The 18,182-nt window shown below is 36.9% G+C and overlaps 1 protein-coding gene across 8 annotated transcripts in view; it reads left to right on the top strand.

The window, feature by feature from the left end:
• The window catches only part of RAI14 (retinoic acid induced 14), a 179,680-nt gene that overhangs the window by 151,423 nt on the left and 10,075 nt on the right, over nt 1–18,182 (top strand). For 5 of the 8 annotated variants that reach the window (XM_043976104.1, XM_043976107.1, XM_043976108.1 and 2 more), the window contains 9 exons: nt 2,481–2,538; nt 5,103–5,173; nt 7,517–7,623; nt 9,282–9,460; nt 9,666–9,694; nt 11,453–11,539; nt 12,408–12,494; nt 15,957–16,014; nt 17,398–17,516. In XM_043976104.1, the coding sequence (XP_043832039.1) occupies nt 2,481–2,538; nt 5,103–5,173; nt 7,517–7,623; nt 9,282–9,460; nt 9,666–9,694; nt 11,453–11,539; nt 12,408–12,494; nt 15,957–16,014; nt 17,398–17,516 (795 nt within the window). The remainder of the gene's footprint in view (nt 1–2,480; nt 2,539–5,102; nt 5,174–7,516; nt 7,624–9,281; nt 9,461–9,665; nt 9,695–11,452; nt 11,540–12,407; nt 12,495–15,956; nt 16,015–17,397; nt 17,517–18,182) is intronic. The other 3 variants (XM_043976109.1, XM_043976112.1, XM_043976111.1) reach the window with 3 other exon arrangements.

Here is an 18,182-nt window from a genome sequence, read left to right as displayed (position 1 = left end):
ACCCAGCTTGGAATGCTATCCCCATAGCAACCCCATGAGCAAGAATAAACCCCAATCCAAATCTGGTGCACCTTCCTGGGGCATAGATTAGTCCCACAACCCTCTTTGATCAGTCCTTTTCCCCACTCTCCCTTTCTCCTAAGGAGAGGAAGAGTTCAGAAATAGTCTCTATCCAAAATAGCCAGAATGGTTTGGAAATTACTTCTGTATGTCTTTGTCCTTAACCCTTTAACTGACTCATTAATTCTCTTTTGGAATTGTCAAACTCGATTTCCTTGACTGTTATAGGAATAGCCTCTAGTGCTTTTGTTTATGGCTAAGGGTATGGTCTTCTTTTTTTTAGAAGAAAAAGAAAAAAACCCAAATATAATGCTAGCTCTCATTTGGTAGTCTTACCCAAAAGCTTATAACTGAGTTTAAAACTCGGTCTTTAAGGAGACCAAATGGCAGTACAAAGAGTGACATCCAGCTGTTACTGATCATATTGCATCCTAGATGTTTCTACTAACAGAGGAAAGAGTTTGGCTCCATAAAGACCAATAACATATTTGTCCAGAGTTACTGCTCATTTGTTGTCTCTCACTTCACCGACACCATTTGGGATCAGGCATCTTGCAGTAATTTAGCTTTGTATTTCTCATGCAAAAGTAGGGTCACGTTCTTAAACTTGTCGAGGTCTGGTGATCACACAGCTTCTCATCTTGCATTGTGTGATGCAAACCACCCTCTGGGGGCCAAGAATGCTTAACTTTAGCAGGTCTTTGAAGCTAAATTCAAGAATAGCCGATTTATATATTTGACTTTGTTTTTTTAAATTGTGATGTTTTCTCCTGAATGCACTTAAAATAGAAGTCCACATACCAATGCTATGTGAGACCAGGAGCATAAACTCCTTGAGGGCAAAGACTTTAATTTTTGTCTTTATATTCCCAATGTGGAGCATAGTAACTTAGTCATTCATTGCAGATGGTCAATGAATATAATGAATTACATTTCACCTGGTTCTACAACCATCCACAGTCACATAGTTAGTAAAGGTTAGGAAGATCTGGGTTCAATCAGTCCTATCAATCAACAAACATTTATTAAGCACCTATTTCTTGTTGTTAAGTCATTTCAGTCGTGACTGACTCTTTGTGACTCTATTTGGGGTTTTCTTTGACAGATACTGGAGTGGTTTGCCACTTCCTTCTCCAGCTCATTTGACAGATGAGGAAACTGAGGCAAACAGGGTTAAGTGACTTGCCCAGAGTCATACAGCTAATAAGCAGCTGAGACTGGATTTGAACTCAAGTCTTCCTGACTTCAGGCCCAGTGCTCTATCCATTGCACCACCTAGCTGCCTCAGCAACCACAACATATTCCACAAACTATGCTGATTCTGAATTTAAATACGTCCTGCCTTTGACATTAATTCTGTGACCATAGGCAAGTCACTTAGTTTCTAAAACACCAGACCAGTTGCCAGTCTGCTTTGGTAATGCAAGTTTTCCCATTTGTTGTTCCCTACACTAATGAAATCAGAGGCCTAGATGAGGAAAGAAAAAATACAACCATCTAGAGAGGCCTTTAGAGTAGGGTTTCTTAAATATATATATTTTTTAGTTATGGCTCTCTTTGGTAGTCTGGTGAAGCCTATTCACTCTTCAGATTAATGTAAATTAAATGCATAGGACATTATAAAGTAAACCAATTGTATTAGAATACATTCAGAATATTTTTAAAGGTTCACAGACCCCAACCCCTGTACTTCAGAGTTTAGGTTGTTCTTCATTAGCCATCCTATTTCACTTCTGCCAGGTTACCTCCAGTTCTGAAATCTTGTCCTATTCCTCTTACTTGCCTTATGGATCTGGCTTCGTCTCTAAACTAAAAATGACTATGATCACCTGGAGGTTCTGATAAGCTAGGGCCGAATAGGATCATAGATGCTGAGCTAGAAGAGAAGACACTGAGCCCAACCCCTTCATTTTTCAGTTGAAGAAACTGAGGCCAAGGGTAGTTAAGTGACTTGTCCAAGGCATATAGATAGTAAGCATCAGTAGTAGTATTTGAATCCAGTTCCTCTGACTCTGGTGCCTCTTAGCCCTAGACCATGTTGTCACCTCATAGTTAAGCTTCGAGTACAGTTTTCTTCCTGTTTATATTGAAATGCATGTGCATAGAGTTTTGTCGATATTGTTTAAAGTTCTGAAGCTTTGAATTATATTTTGGAAAAATTAGACCTAAATGTAGTAAGCCATAAGTAGATCTTCATTCTTTCCAGTGCTAAAGGACACTCTTCTCATTTATGAGGCTCTCTCTTCATGTTACCCCAACTCCCAAATGACTATCATAATTCCATTTTCATTTTAGAACAATTGTGAAGGCTTCATGTCTCATATTGGGAGCACCATTTTTAAAGCCACTGTGACTGGGAGCAAGTTGAATTGGAATAATTATTCAAAATGTATATCTTGATTGTGTATTTTGTCTTTCAGTCTAAATGTCCAGCAGAGAACACTGACAATTCTGGAAAAACAGCTTTACACTATGCAGGTGAACTTTTTCTTCTGTTTCTACCTCTTTATCTCTCTCTTTTTAAAACCTTTTATTTCTTATTCTGAACTTAAAAAATAAAACAACCATTTCCATAACATAATAGAATAGAAAAAAAGGATGATTGCACAGGAAACTGCAAATTTTCATGATTCATAACTTGCTTTAGATATATAATAAAGTTATTGTGTAAACTGTTTTTTTTTCCCTTTTTGTCCCCTGCCCTTTATCTCTTGAAGAGATTTAAACATTTCTCCTTTTCCCCTCCCCTCATTTAACCTGTGATACTGATACTCAAGGTGCCCCTCCCTCTAGCCCTCCAGCAGAGTTCTTATTTTAATTCAATTCCATTCAGTAAACATTTGTTAAACACCTACTTTATGCCAGGCACTGTCTAAGAGCAGGGGTTCCAAAAAAAAGGCAAAAGATAGTCCTTACCCTCAAGTAGCTTACAGTCTATTGGGGGAGATGACATGCAAACAAATATATACAAAATAAGTTCTATACAGGATAAACAAGAAATAACTAATGAAGGGAAGGCACTGGAATTAAAAAAGGGTTGGGTAAGGCTTCCTGTAGAAGGTGACATTTTAGTTGGAACTTAAAGAAAGCAAGTGAACCATTCTGCAAAAAACAAACAAACAAAAAAACCGCAAAAAACCTACCATTTAGTTATAATATTAAGTGCAGAGAAGTGACTAGTGTGGTTAGCTGGCAGCCATGGCTTTTATGCAGTTAGTCAGTGAGTGAGCACTTAAGGCTTACCAGGTGCCAGGCTCTACAGTAAGTACTGGGAATATATTACAAATAGAAAGAAAGATGATGCCTGCCTTCACAGAGCTTAGTTTCTAATAGGAGAAAACAACACATAGAAATAAAGCTAAAAAGCAGGAGAAGGGGGAGAAAGGAGGTAGAAGGTAGTCCAGCCTGGGGAGGAATGATTTTTCTCTAAACTGTGGATGTAGGCAGACATTTTGGAGTTTGAAGCAGTGATGACAGAAAATCCAATAAAAATGTTTTTAGTTAAACCTTGATTTTCTACCAGCCCTTGGTTTTTTATTTTATTAAAAATTTTTTTTCAATTGAATGTAAAGATTTTTTTTTTGTTCCAAATTTTTCTCCTACCTTCCCTTCCTTCCCGCCCTCCTGAAGCCAGAAAGCAATCTGATACATAGGTTATACATTACAATCATGTTAAACATATTTCCACATTAGTCATATTGTAAGAGAAGAATCAGAACAAAAGGTTAAAAAATGCAAGAAAGAATAAAAAACAAAACAAAGCAACAAAAAAAAGTGAAAATAGTATGCTTCAATCTGCATTCAGACTCCATTGTTCTTTTTCTGAATGTGGAGAGATTTTTCCACCATAAGTCTTTTGGCATTGTTTTGGATCATTGTATAGTTGAGAAGAGTTAAGTATCACAGTTGATCATCACACAATGTTGTTGATACTGCTGTGTACAGTGTTCTCTTGGTTCTGCTCATTTCACTCAGCATCAATTCATGTAAGTGGTTCCAGGTTTTTCTGAAATCCACATGCTTATCATTTCTTACAGCACAATAGTATTCCATGACATTCATATACCACAATTTGTTTAGCCATTCCCCAATTGATGGGTATCCCCTCAAAATTTCCCATTCTTTGCCACCACAAAATGAGCAGCTATAAATAATTTTGTACATGTGGGTCCTTTTCCCTTTTTTATAATCTCTTTGGCATGTAGACCTAGTAATAGTATTGTTGGGTCAAAGGGTTTTATAGCCTTTTGGGCATGGTTCCAAATCAACCCTTGCTTTTTATTATCATTTTATAGAGTTAAGCTGCCATAAATTTTACCACTTTGCTTTTTAAGAAAAGGGATTATTTTGTGTTTAGTTCAGGGCCTCTAGTATGGTGCCCAGTGCACAAAAGGCATCCAGTCAATCCACAAGTACTTATAAACCACTTTCTTGGTGTCAAGTTGTAGTAAAAATGGTATGATTATTATATGAATTAGGATTACTGACAGCTATTATTTATTTATTTATATTATTATTTACCTTGAATTTATTTTGCTTGTATTTTCCATGTATATATATTGTTTTCCTTCAATAGTGTATAAACTCCTTGAGGTCAGCAACTGTTTCATTTTTGTCTCTATAATCCCAGCGCCCTTCTCCTTGTTAGGTGCTTAATAAATGCTTGTTAATGAATTGAATTCATGATACAGAAAGGAAGTTTAGTGAAAACACAGTGAAACTGAGCCCTGAAGTGCCCACTTTTAATAGTTCTCCTAAAAGTTGGAATTAGAGAATGTAACTCATTTTTCAAAACATAACATAAATGGAGCTTGTCAGAGGTCTTGAGTCTACATAAGTAGCAAGAGACAAGAAGCAAAAAAAAAAATCTCAATTATAATTGTTGACAGTATTTCACTACAAGGCCTCTGAATTGGTGATTTTCCATTTTATTACGTGTTCCTTTTAAATGAAACAAGATTTGGGGGTGGGATTCATGAAAGAGAGGAAGCCATGTGATTTTTGGGGGATTTTATGGTGGGGTTTTTTTTTCTTCCCCTCAGCGGCACATGGATGCCTCCAAGCAGCTCAGATTCTCTGTGAGCACAAAAGCCCTGTTAACCTCAAGGATTTGGTGAGTACCATTCCCACCAGTAAGTCACCAAAGATGGAAAGGGGAATTAATTTGCAAAGTGCTTTGGGGTACCTTAGTTACTCCTTAACTGCAACATTCTAAGGGCCATTTTGAACGTGACATATTTAATGGGACCTTTGGAGACTTTGGCTTTTGGTAAATTGCTCCCTTAGTTCCTCTTCTGAAAAACAGAGACAATACAATCTTATTGTCTTCTAACCTTGTAGAAATAGGAGGATTAATCTCCAGATGTCTATAGTGTATGCTAGAAAGAACCTTATGCAAATCTATACTATACCACAGTGTTCCCTCAGAATGAAACACTTGACACATGAATTCTGCGTGTATTACATAGTTCATTATTTAAAGGGATTTTGTAGGATAATAGATTTAGAGATGGTTAGTGACCTTAGAAATCAACTAGTATAAACCTTTTCATTTTACAGATGAGGAAACTGAGGTCCAAAAAGTGGCGTAACTTGACCAAAAGTCACACAGATATCAAGTACCAGAATGGGGATTCTAACAGGTCCTCTGACAGATCAAATGTTTTTACTTTAAAAAATTAAATCGGGGGCAGCTAGGTGGCGCAGTGGATAGAGCACTGGCCCTGGAGTCAGGAGGACCTGAGTTCAAATCCGGCTTCAGACACTTAACACTTACTAGCTGTGTGACCCTGGGCAAGTCACTTAACCCCCATTGCCTCACTAAAAAAAAAAAAAATTAAATCGTTTTTATTGATAGCTTTTATTTTTACATCCCCTTCATTTCCCATTATTTCCCTCCCACTCTGCCCTACCCAGACAACCACTTCTTGTAACAAAAAGCTTAGAAAAATTTATCAACACATCAATCAAGTCTGACACTTATGCAGAATTCTGCATACATAGTCCTTTCCCCCCTCCCCTAGCTCCTTCTCATCTCCCTTTTGAGACAAGCTTAGACATTATAGGTGAACAGCATTTAGATAAATAAATTGATATTTTAGGAGGGGAACAGTCTTTCCATTTACATTGATGTCCTCATGTACATTGTTTTCCTGGTTTTGTTTGCTTTACTCTGCATCGGTTTATATAAGTCTCCCCATGTTTCCCTGAATTCTTCATATTGACCATTTTTATAGCATAATAATACTCCACAATTCGACAGTTCCCTGGCTGAGAAGTCCAGACTCTTTCTTCTGTACTACACTTCCATGATTTCATCTGTGTGGGTACTTCCCCATTCATGCATATGGCAATCCCTTCATTACTTAGTGTAGACTAGTGGTTTTCTTAAGAAAAAAGGAATTATCATCTGGTAGCAAACCTTCTGGTGATAAACTTCTAACTTATCTAGGCAGAATTCTGAGATAATTAAACCTACATGATTTGTCATTGGCCCTATATGTATTTGTGTGAATGAATACGTGTGTAATACACACATACATATATACACACATATATACTATATGTAATGTACATACATTTTTGTGTATGTCTAGATGTACACATACAGGATCTCTTAAGAGCTTTTTAATTTTATCAGTAAAATTTGTTGCTTCATGAGAAATCAGAGGATCTATAAAGTTAGATTGATTGTCCCATCTAGAGACAGCATGAAGTTTGAGGAAGAGGCTTATTGTTACCCTCCCAATTTTCATTTGCCTTCCTTATTTTCCAGACGAATTATCTTGGACCATATATTCTTGAGATTATGAGACAGTAAAGAGAGAAAGAATAAAAAGGCAATTTGAGGGTAGGGATATTGGTATTGATTGATAGAAACCACTTACAAGGGACCAGGTCGTGTAAGTTGGAGATTAGTTATAGCTGATCCTTTGGCAGAAGCTTCCATTCTTCTTTCATCTTGATACCTTTGGTGTCTTATAAGGGGCTGATTATTGAAAGCACATATCTTAACATGTTAGGAGAACTTGAGAATGTGAGAGGAGACTGTTCTCCTTCCTTACCACCTTTGCCAATGGCAATGGTGTAATGGCCATAAGGTCTAGCCATTTTCTAAACCACCTCTCTTTCCCCCCTGTCCCAAGCCTCTCTCTCTCTCTCTCTCTCTCTCTCTGGGTATTTACAAATGTCCCTTTTACCTACTCCATCCTTTGGACTTATCTAGGGTGATTCCTTTCTCCAAGGCTTAAGTGTCAGGGACGCTTGATCAGCAAACCACATAACAAGTTTTATGTTGCAAAAGCTCACAGCAATTCCCTAGTAACAAACTCTACAATGGTAGGTCAAATGTGAAGCCACCAATGCAAGACAAGAATTGACCTGGAGGGAGCAGGGTACTTTGTGATTCTGGCTATTGATAGATGAATTGAAATCTTGATCTTGATGTGTTTCCTAGGATGGAAATATACCTCTGCTTCTCGCAGTACAGAATGGCCATACAGAAGTGTGCCGCTATCTCTTAGATCATGGAGCAGATGTCAATTCCAGAGACAAAAATGGAAGGTACCACAAAATGTGTCTTGTTGTTGATATGACTTTGGCAACATAGATCTCTTTTTGGTTTTAGAAAATTACAATTTTGTTTTGGATGGTTTACTGTGGGACAATTTTCTTCCTGCCTTCTTGGATCATCAAGGCCATGGTTGAAGAAGTATTTCCCAGACTGTTGATAGTACTTGACTAAGTCAATGATATGGCTGTTGAAGGTGAAAGTGAGCAAGTCATTTTGGGTTGACTGAGCTGTCAACGAAATCTGTGAACACAGTGTTTCTTTTTAAAATATTCTTGGCAAATTGCAAACAATTTTAAATGCCTTTGGCTGAGAGAAAAATAAAGTTTGAGTCATCAAAATGCCATTCTTATTAAGTGAAATAACTCAGGATATTATTCCTCGAGCTGTGATGTGGGGTTTCATTTAAAAAACAATAATTACAAATAAGCCCATGCTGCAATTAAATCTATTTTTTTGTCTGTTGCCTATGGATTACATCAATGCAAAGCACCAGTGTGGAAATTGATTTGAAATCCCCCATGTGACTTTAACTTCTTATCTGTCTAAAGTTAGTGACCAAAAGTGCCTAGTAATTGTATGGTACCTCATCTTGTTGGCCTGCCTTAGCTAAGTCATAATCAGTGCCCATTTCTGTTAGGTTTTTTTAATTATAAGTAAATTTGCATAAGTAAATAAGCTCATTTGACATAATTGGGTGAAATCCTGAAGTTTGAAGGGAGAAGAAAATAAAAATGTTAATAACTAAGATAAAATAAACATCTAGAAGTTTTTGTTTACTACCAAGTTCAAAAGAAAAGCCAACTTTATGGTTTTCTTTCTCCACTTTGGATCCTGAGCTGCCGTGTTCAGTAATCTAGCAAAGTGATAAAACTGTACCCTAAAAAATCCCAGTGAACTTAAAAAACAGAACTCCAGTTTGGGGTACAATTTTAGTGAAAATCTAATCATTCATTCAAAAGAATCCACCAAAATACTGACTCATGGAAAAACATTAAAATTATTTTGAACCACCTTACATAAAGGTAAGAAAGATGGCCTTATTATCATTGTATTACTGATAGAGAATATATATATATATATTTCTCATTAATATCATAATTATAATTAAATTCAGAATAACATTGATCTGAAAATATATGTGTTTAAAAATTAGCCTTAGGTTATTTAGCCATCTGTAGGCTTTTAAAAAACATTTTTACAAAGCATTTAAAAATTTTTAAGCAAGAGTTCCACCAAACATTACATTTGAGTCACCAGAGTACATCACAGTAAAAATCCCTGAACATAGATAGGTAAGATATGTACTTTGTTATCATGATCTAGTCTAGTTATTTTTAAAGTATGTGTACACACACACACACACACACACACACACACACACACACACTTAATTTCATATTAGTACTGTGCCATCTCCTAAAACTGGGGGTAGGGGGGGTGCAATCAATCATTCTCCTTTCCTCCTTCTCTCTCTTCCCTCTCTCCTCTTTTCCTTTATCCTTTTCTTCCCCCAACCAATAATTCTCTTTTTCCTTGACCCATGTCCCCTCTTTTTTAAAAAAAAGAAAAAAGAAAAGATTTCCCCAAAGAGCATACATCTCTATGTTTTCTTAGGACTAAACTGGTATCTCCCTTTTTTTCCCTACAGAACTGCTCTTATCCTGGCTTGTGAAACTGGCAACTCCAACATAGTGGAAGCCTTAATTAAAAAGGGTGCAGACTTAAACCTCGTGGATTCTCTTGGACACAATGCCTTACATTATTCCAAACTCTCAGAAAATACAGGAATTCAAAGCCTTCTATTATCAAAAATCTCTCAGGACACTGGTATGTGAAAGAAAATAGCCAGTGTTGTTTTAAATTTTCCCACTATATTTTCCCCAAAGGATAAAACAATTTAAATGTCAGACTTTTTCTGTTTAAAGTATCTTGATGAAACCTGAAGTATTAGCATTGTTACCTAGTCTACCCCCAAAACATGGATTTACATCTTTAAGATTTATAAAGTTCAATTTCCCCCTTTTCTCTACAGATGTAAAGACTCCGACAAAACCAAAGCAGGTATTTATTGGAGGGAGAGGGAGGGTTGTCTTTTTCCATAGTAGGAATTTTAAAATGTTTGGCTCGAACAACTTTGTGCTCTGTTGCTACAGTAATGCAGATTAAATGAAAATTTGACAGAACTGGAATGTCATTCTTTAGAGGTCTTAATCCAGTGTTTTGAGGTAGTGAAATACACATCTCATAAAAACAGATTTAAAGCTATAAGCAACCTTTGTGGCCACTTAGTCCAACCCCCTCATTTTACAGATGAAGAAACTAAGGCACAGAGGTAAGGTGACTTACCTAGGGTAAATGACCATCAGGATTTGAACACATCTTCTTATTCCAAATGCAGTGTTCTTTCCATTGAACCAAACTGTATTCAATGTTTGGAGCTAGCACTTCAAAAGAAATTTGAAGAGTATGTGACTTTAAACTTACAAACTTATTCATGTAAAAATTAATTTAGGCTTTAACCCTAGAATAATCCTTAAATTATAGTCATGGAATAAAACCAGTACTCTCTAAACTTTTAATATCATATTTACTACAGAACTACACAACTTGGGAAGATTTAAGTTGACAGTTTAAAAGAGAGAAAAAACTTAAGCAATCTTGCTTTTTGGTGTATTTTAAGTAAACACTTTGTAAATTGTGAATTTGTATGTAGTAGAATTAGTTTAAGACCCTTTTTCTAGTCTGTTTCATCTGCCTATTTGGGTTTTGTGATGAAAACTTCTTAACTATTTGTTTGCTTTATTGGTAAGGAAGCATGCATTTGGCTGTTATTCATAGATATCTAGTTTCTCATTGAGCAACTTAATTTTTTTCCAGAACTACAGGGTACTTTATTAAATACTAAGTACTTTGTTTATAAGAGGTAATTTTTTGGGAAAGGAGGAAGGATGATATTTCATTCATTGACTAGAATTTTTTATTGGCTACAATGCCAGAAAAATGAATGGGCTTTGGTTTTGTTTTGTTTTGTTGTTGTTGTTGTTGTTGTTGTTTTTTTCCAGTAAGGCAATTGGGGTTAAGTGACTTGCCCAGGGTCACACAGCTAGTAAGTGTTAAGTGTCTGAGGCTGGATTTGAACTCAGGTACTCCTGAATCCAGGGCTGGTACTTTATCCACTGCGCCACCTAGCTGTCCCAGTTTTGGTTTTTTTTTAACCTGTTGGAAAAAGAATCCAGGTATTCCAAAGAAAGGAGAAAAGAATCATGTTAAGAGTGAGGAAATTATAAGCATTACATCCTATATCTACCCTGCTCTTTACACAGTAGGCATTTAATAAATATTTGGGGGCAGCTAAGTGGTGCAGTGGATAAAGCACCAGCCCTGGATTCAGGAGGACCTGATTTCAAATCCGGCCTCAGACAGTTGACACTTACTAGCTGTGTGACCCTGGGCAAGTCACTTAACCCTCATTGCCCTGCAAAAAAAAAATTTTAATTAAATAAATACATACATACATATTTGCTGAGTCAATGATTATAATAAATTATTCTTCCAACCTTTCACCATCTTGTTTCATGTTTTTGTTTATGCTTTTCCTTCCTATTGAAGCATGGAATGCTAAAAGGAAACTTAGCATGCAGAGAAAACGATTTTATTTGGTCATATGTTTCAGACCCAGGTGTTTACAGAAATATAGAAAGGAAAAAGAAATGCATGTGCTACTGAGTTTTTTTTTCTTGTTTGTTTTGAAAAACTACTTGCTCAGACTTTACTAACCAGACTAACCCGCCTCCCTTCTCTGGCCTGTGAAACTTCCAGCATGATCAAGCCTCTAAAATAAGTTCAGAAAGAAGTGGAACTCCCAAAAAACGCAGAGCTCCACCACCTCCTATCAGTCCTTCCCAGGTAAAATAATAAAATAAAATAAAAAGGAATAATATAGCTAAGTCAAACTTTTTTTTTTAACTTTAGCACTAAAAGAAAGAGGTCATAGAATTTAAATTGAATGATACACTTGAACTTTAGCATTATCTGTTTCTTAATTTTGCATAGTACAGCAAAGGGATCTCATTACTGGTCATGAAAACATGTTTGTTTTGCTTTATCACAAAACCAGGAGAAAATGTACCAGGATCTAAGGGGCCTAAAAAGTTACGGGTGAACCTTTTTTTTTTTTTTGAAGGTGATTGAATTTGTTTATGATAAATTTTTAGTTATCTGCACAAATGGAGTTGGAACAGTGGTACTGATCAGGAAGAAAAAAAGTTTTATTGGATCACCCCCCAAAAAATTGCCATCCTAATTGGGTTGAAATTGAGGAAACATAAAATAAATGTGCATTCCCTAAGTCCCCATTGACTCACTCTGTGTGTGTGGGAGAGTCCAGAAGTTAGTGGAATAGGAAATAAAACAAAGCATCCTAGCTGTTAGGCTTTTATGCAGATATTCCACATAAGGAGAAATCTACCCAAAGATGCAATAAAATAGCATATATCTTCCAAGGAATGTCTTTAAAGGCATTTTAGGTTATTATTTATCCATAATTTTCTCTAGCTCCAATAAAGTTTCTCATGGGCTGTGGGTTATTTGAGTTTGAGGTTGAATTAAGTTGAAAATAAATGTTTCTCTTTAAAACTTGATTTGACTGCTACTCACTAGGGGTGTTAGGTCTCTTAGCAATGGATAATTAATTTGCCACCTTGGCACTGACACAAGTGAAAAACAGAATTTGAGGAAACATCCTCTATTAGTGATTTTATTTTTTGTTTTTCAGTTGAGTGACCTGTCTACACCACGTTCAGTAACTTCAACCCCATTGTCAGGAAAGGAACCGGTCTTTTTCCCTGACCAATCTTTCAAGGTATGCTTTCATGCGCAGGCTACTGTTATCGAATAGGTTTATCTCATAATAAGCCTTTGTGGTCAGAGAGGTAACATAGCTTGATGGAAAAATCAAAACACTCATGCATATTTCAATTAAATACTTTTGCTTAACAACTATAATTGGGGAGGGAGAGTAAAAACTTTAATGATTCTAACGAAACTGAACAACACCCACTTCCCATTATCTCAGAGCTGTTCCTGTAAGGTGTTTCATTTTAGGTCCATCTTTATTGTGAAGAAGATACTGTTAATGACAATGCCTGGGGTAGCTAACCTCCCTCTCCCTTTCAATATTATAAACAAATGCCTAAGGAGTTCTAGGCCCTGAAGTCAGGGAAAGGAAGTTATACTACAGTAATTTAATATCCTTGTCTCTTCTAATGTGGCAATGACTCAAAAGAAATCATGCATTCCAAAGAGGAATTCTGCCAAAAGCCAAATGATTTGGGAAAGAGGAAAGCAGAAGTTCATTCTGGGGCGGGGTGGGTGGGTAAAGGGAAGTATTAAGAGTAAAGCTGTTTTAAAAACAAAAATTCTCATTCTTGCACCTTCTTCCTCTACAAAAAAATCTTAACCACTTAAGCTTTTCCTTGTGAAAAATTCTATCTTGGGTCATTATCTGCTGCTCGTTCCAGTGAAGTATTTTATTTGTTAACAGGTCCTTCTCCTTGAAATGAGAGTCTGGCTTTGAAGTGAAAGGAATGTTTTTTGCAGTGTATATTGAGATTTATAAATAAATTTGTAAATTGAGATTCACAGATAGAGATTTTCAAGGATGAAGGAGTTAAAGAAAATCATTAAGGGCTGCCATATCAGGGCATATACGCATTTTTTAAAATTAAAACATTTAAAACAAGAGCAATAATCTTACTATCCAAAATTATGTTGAGTTTTCTTCACATATATTCTTTATTGTTGTATCTTAACTAAAGGTTAGTAAGAGATTATTAACACCAGATAACATTCAGAGAGGGTTGGGGGTTGGAGGGGGCAGCATTAGGCAATGAAAGGAGAACTTAATTTGTTTTTTTGTTTTTGTTTTTGTTTTTTAATTTTGTAATAAAGCATTTTATTTTTTTCTGTTACATGTAAAGATAGTTCTCAACTTTTGTTTATACAAGCTTTCCAATTTCAGACTTTTCTCCCTCCCTCCCCTCCCTCCCCCCTCCCCTAGACAGCAGGTAATCTGATATAGGTTTTTTATATACACACACACACACATACATATAATAACATTAAACATATTTCTGCATTAGTCATGTTATAAGAGAAAAATCAGAGCAATGACGAAAAACCTCAAAATAGAAAAACAACAGCACCAAAGACAAAAGAAATAGTATGGTTCATTCAGCATCTATACTCCACAGTTCTTTTTTTTTTTTTTTTTCCTGGATTTGGAGATCCTCTTCTATCATGAGTTCCCTGGAACTCTTCTGTACCACTGCATTGGTGAAAAGAATATAATCCATCACAGTAGATCAGCACACAATGTTGATGATACTGTGTACAATGTTCTTCTGGTTCTGCTCATTTCACTCATCATCAGCTCACGCAAGACCCTCCAGGTTTCTCTGAACTCCAGCTCATCGTTTCTTACAGCACAATAGTATTTCATTACATTCATATACCACAACTTGTCCAGCCATTCCCCAATTGATGGGCATCCCCTCAACTTCCAATTCCTTGCCACCACATAAAGAGCAGCTATAAATATTTTTGTACATGTGGATCCCTTTCCCCTTTCCATGATCTCTTTGGGAAAAAGACCCAAAAGTGGTATTGCTGGGTCAAAGGGTATGCACAGCTTTATAGCCCTTTGGGCATAATTCCAGCTTGCAGAGAACTTAATTTGGAGTCAAGGGGCCTGTGTTTGAATCCCAGCTCTGCTACTTACTACCCAGGTGACATTGGGCAAGTCGTTAACCTTTCTAGGCCTCATTTTTCCTAATTTGTAAAATTAGAGAGATGGACTAGATGATTTCTAAGGTTGTTTCCAGCTCTTGTTCTCTGAGACATATATGAAAATGCTAAAAAAAATAATATTCTTTTATATACATATATGTATATGTATATAATAAACATAGCAATCAATTAATAGGTAGAGGATTTGTCTTAGAATCAGGAACACCTAAGTTTAAGTCCTGTTTCTTGACTCATACTAGCTGTGTGATAGTGGACAAGTCAATTAACTACTCAGTACCCCAAGTTACACTCTTACGACTATAAATTGTAGATGAAAGTTGTTGATCTGCTAAATTAGGAGTTCCCTAGCTAATTGAATCACAGGTCTAAGATTCCCAGGCACCCCTAACCCCCAAAAAAGGCAATTAGCAGCTAAGACTCTTACTTGAGGTGGACTTGTAATTTCTGATCTTCAGGCACAGCTCATTAAAAATGCTATTAAAGGGGGACAGCTAGGTGGCGCAATGGATAAGGCACCGACCCTGGATTCAGGAGGACCTGAGTTCAGATATGGCCTCAGACACTTGACACTTACTGTGTGACCCTGTGCAAGTCACTTAACCCTCACTGAAAAAACCCTCACTAAAAAAAAAAAATATTAAATAGGCCAAGCATGGTGGTCTAGACCTGCATTCCTAGCTGCTGGGGAGGACGAGGCTGGTAGGTCTCAAGTGCTTGGGAGTTCTGAGCTGCTGGAATGAACTAAGCTGACTGGGTAGCTATATTAATGCAGTAAGCTTCTAGGAGTGGAAGGCTACCACTGGGTTGCCCCCAGAAAGACTGAATCTTCCCATATCAGAAACAGAGCAGGTCAAAGCTCCCATGCCAATCAGAATAGGTTCTCCCATGCCAATCAGAGTGACCCCTGCACTTCTGGCTTGGTTGAGTCTTTTAAATTTCTTTAAAGTTGTTAGATGCAACAAATAGATGCTTTAAACTCGCTATGACTTATTTAATAACAATATTGTTATATTTGTTCAGGGAATGAGTTTGTTTTTTGTTTTTTATTTATTTTATTTTTTTAGTGAGGCAATTGGGATTAAGTGACTTGCCCAGGGTCACACAGCTAGTAAGTGTTTAGTGTCTGAGGTCAGATTTGAACTCAGGTCCTCCTGACTCCAGGGCTGGTGCTCTATCCACTGCGCCACCTAGCTGCCCCTGTTTTTTGTTTTTTAATAAAAGTAGATATATTTAGGAATATTTCTTTTCTACCTATCAAAATTAGAAATGGGAATTTTCAGAGACTGTTACCATTTTTAAATGCCCTGTTGAAATCTGTTGCTCTTCATCCCAAAAATAAAATATGAATAAATAAATAAGTAAATAAATTTTTTAAATTCCCTCTTCTTATTCTATAATTCTACCTGACTTCATTCAGACATGGTATATAGGAGTTGTATGTTTTGTTTGTTTTGTTTTTTTTTGAATGAAGAAAATGTTGCTCTGAAGCCTAATGAAAAGTTACCTTGTGTTTCAGCAGGAAGAGGTCAGCTCTCTTCGGGATAACAAAGACCGCCTGAGTGATAGTACTGCAGGTGAGGTGTAAAGGCTGGGGTGTTCAGTTGGGGAAAAGGAATGGGGGAGGGGCAGTATATCCTTATTGCAGAAGCTAACACTTATCCCTGTTCAATTCCAGTACAGTGCTTTGAACATAATGGCCCCAAATAAATGCCGATTGGATTTGAATGTCCATGTTCCTTTAAAGCAGCCTAGTGGGGACACTTTAGAGAGAAAAATTACCATGTGTCTTGTATTAGCCTGTGGGCCTTTAAATTTTAGCAGTGTTAAAATCTTTCATTTCCTAATGAAGAACGGTATAATGTAACCAACTTAAGTATTGTATTTAGGCAATAGGTTCAAAATACGGCATATATCTGAGGCAAAAATGACCTCATTTAAAATTGTAATGATCCTTTCTATCCCCTAGACCCTTTCAAAGTGCCACGACCTTGTGAGTAGAAGATAGAAACCTGATGTGGGAACATACTCTTTGCTGAGGTCAAAACTTGTCAGATGACAAAATTGTTAATGGAGCAAGACCTTTGAATACAAAAGCAAACTATCCCATGAAGAATTTTTGTCTTGCATCCTATAAGATTTAAATGAAAATTGTAAGATGTGAGCTGAAACCTGTGATAGATAAAATCAACATTTATTGAGTGCCTACTGTATACTCCAAGCCCTAAGTGTCAGAGTGTTGGGATTTTACATAAGCTTTGCCTTTTTTCCTGTAAACAACAGGTAGCCATTGACAGTTTTTGAGCAAGGAGACATATAGTTGAATCAGTGCTTTAAGAATCCTAAGAGTGCTGTGGCAGATAAATTGGAATGGAAAGATACTACGGTGGTATGATACAACTGAGGGGTGTAGAATTCCTGGCTGACCATGACCGAATTAACCCTTCTGAGTTTTGCTCTCCTCCTCTCTCCAATGAAGGGGTTAGATGACCTGAGACCATTTCAATCTTTGATCCATTGATCAAATTATTGTTATAGTCTAGGAGTGTGGCAATAGGGACCTGAGACAGGAAAAGAGCAGATGTAAGATATGCAAAGGAACTAGAAAGAACTAAAGAGGTTACTGGGGTTTTGAGTTTGGGAGAATAATGTAGGACTACTATCAGTTACAGGAAAGGGCAACTAGGTGGCACAGTGGGTAGAGTACCCAGACTGGAGTTAGGAAAACCTGAGTTCAAATCCAACCTCAGACACTTACTAGCTGTGTGACCCTGGCAAGTCACTTCACCCTGCTTGCCCCAATTTCTTTATCTATCAAATGAACTGGAGAAGGAAATGGCAAACCACTGCAGTATCTTTGCCAAAGAAGGTCTAAGAGAGATGGACACAATTGAACAAGTTCAGTTTTAAACCTACTGAGTTTGAGGGGAGTAAAAATGAACTCTTTTTTTTTTTTTAAGGTGCTGATAGTTTATTGGATGTGAGTTCTGAAGCCGATCAACAAGATCTTCTCGTACTCTTGCAGGCAAAAGTCGCTTCTCTTACCCTGCATAATAAAGAGTTACAAGACAAATTAAAGGTTAGTGGGCTGGGAGTTTTCTATATGTTCTATAATGTGAGATTACTTGATAGGGTGAGGTTCTATGGGAGATACCCAGAATGATTTACGTTTTTTAATTTTAGCATCTTATAGTTTGAAACCAGATCTTGAAACCCCACCTTCACTTCACTTTTTTTTTTGTCAAATACAGTTAATAATAATGCGAATTATAAGACAGAAAACATCAGTTATTTATTTAGAAATTAGTTTGGCAATTCAACAGGTGCAATTAACAACTAAGTTTGGACAACTAGCTGGTGCAGTAGATAGAACGCTGGGCCTAGAGTCAGGAAGACTCATATTCATGAGTTCAAATCTTGCTTCAGATATTTACTAGCTGTGTGACTCTGGGCAAGGCACTTAACCCCATATGCCTTCGTTCCTCATCTATAAAATGAGCCAGAGAAGGAAATGGCAAACCATTCCAGTATCCTTTGCCAAGAAAACCCCATTTGGACTTACAGAGAGAGTTAGATAATGAAAAATGACTGAACAACAATGGAATAGATGCAAAATGGCCCGTGAAGTGGTGCAGTGGCCTGGAGTCAGGAAGACCTGAGTTCCAATCCAGCCTCGGATACTAACTAGCTGTATGACCCTGACTAAGTCACTTAGCCTCTGTTTGCCTCAGTTTCCTCATTTGTG

This window comes from Dromiciops gliroides, chromosome 1, assembly GCF_019393635.1.
Source record: "Dromiciops gliroides isolate mDroGli1 chromosome 1, mDroGli1.pri, whole genome shotgun sequence".
NCBI classification, from domain to species: domain Eukaryota; kingdom Metazoa; phylum Chordata; class Mammalia; order Microbiotheria; family Microbiotheriidae; genus Dromiciops; species Dromiciops gliroides.
This window is presented reverse-complemented; position numbering and strand designations above follow the sequence as displayed.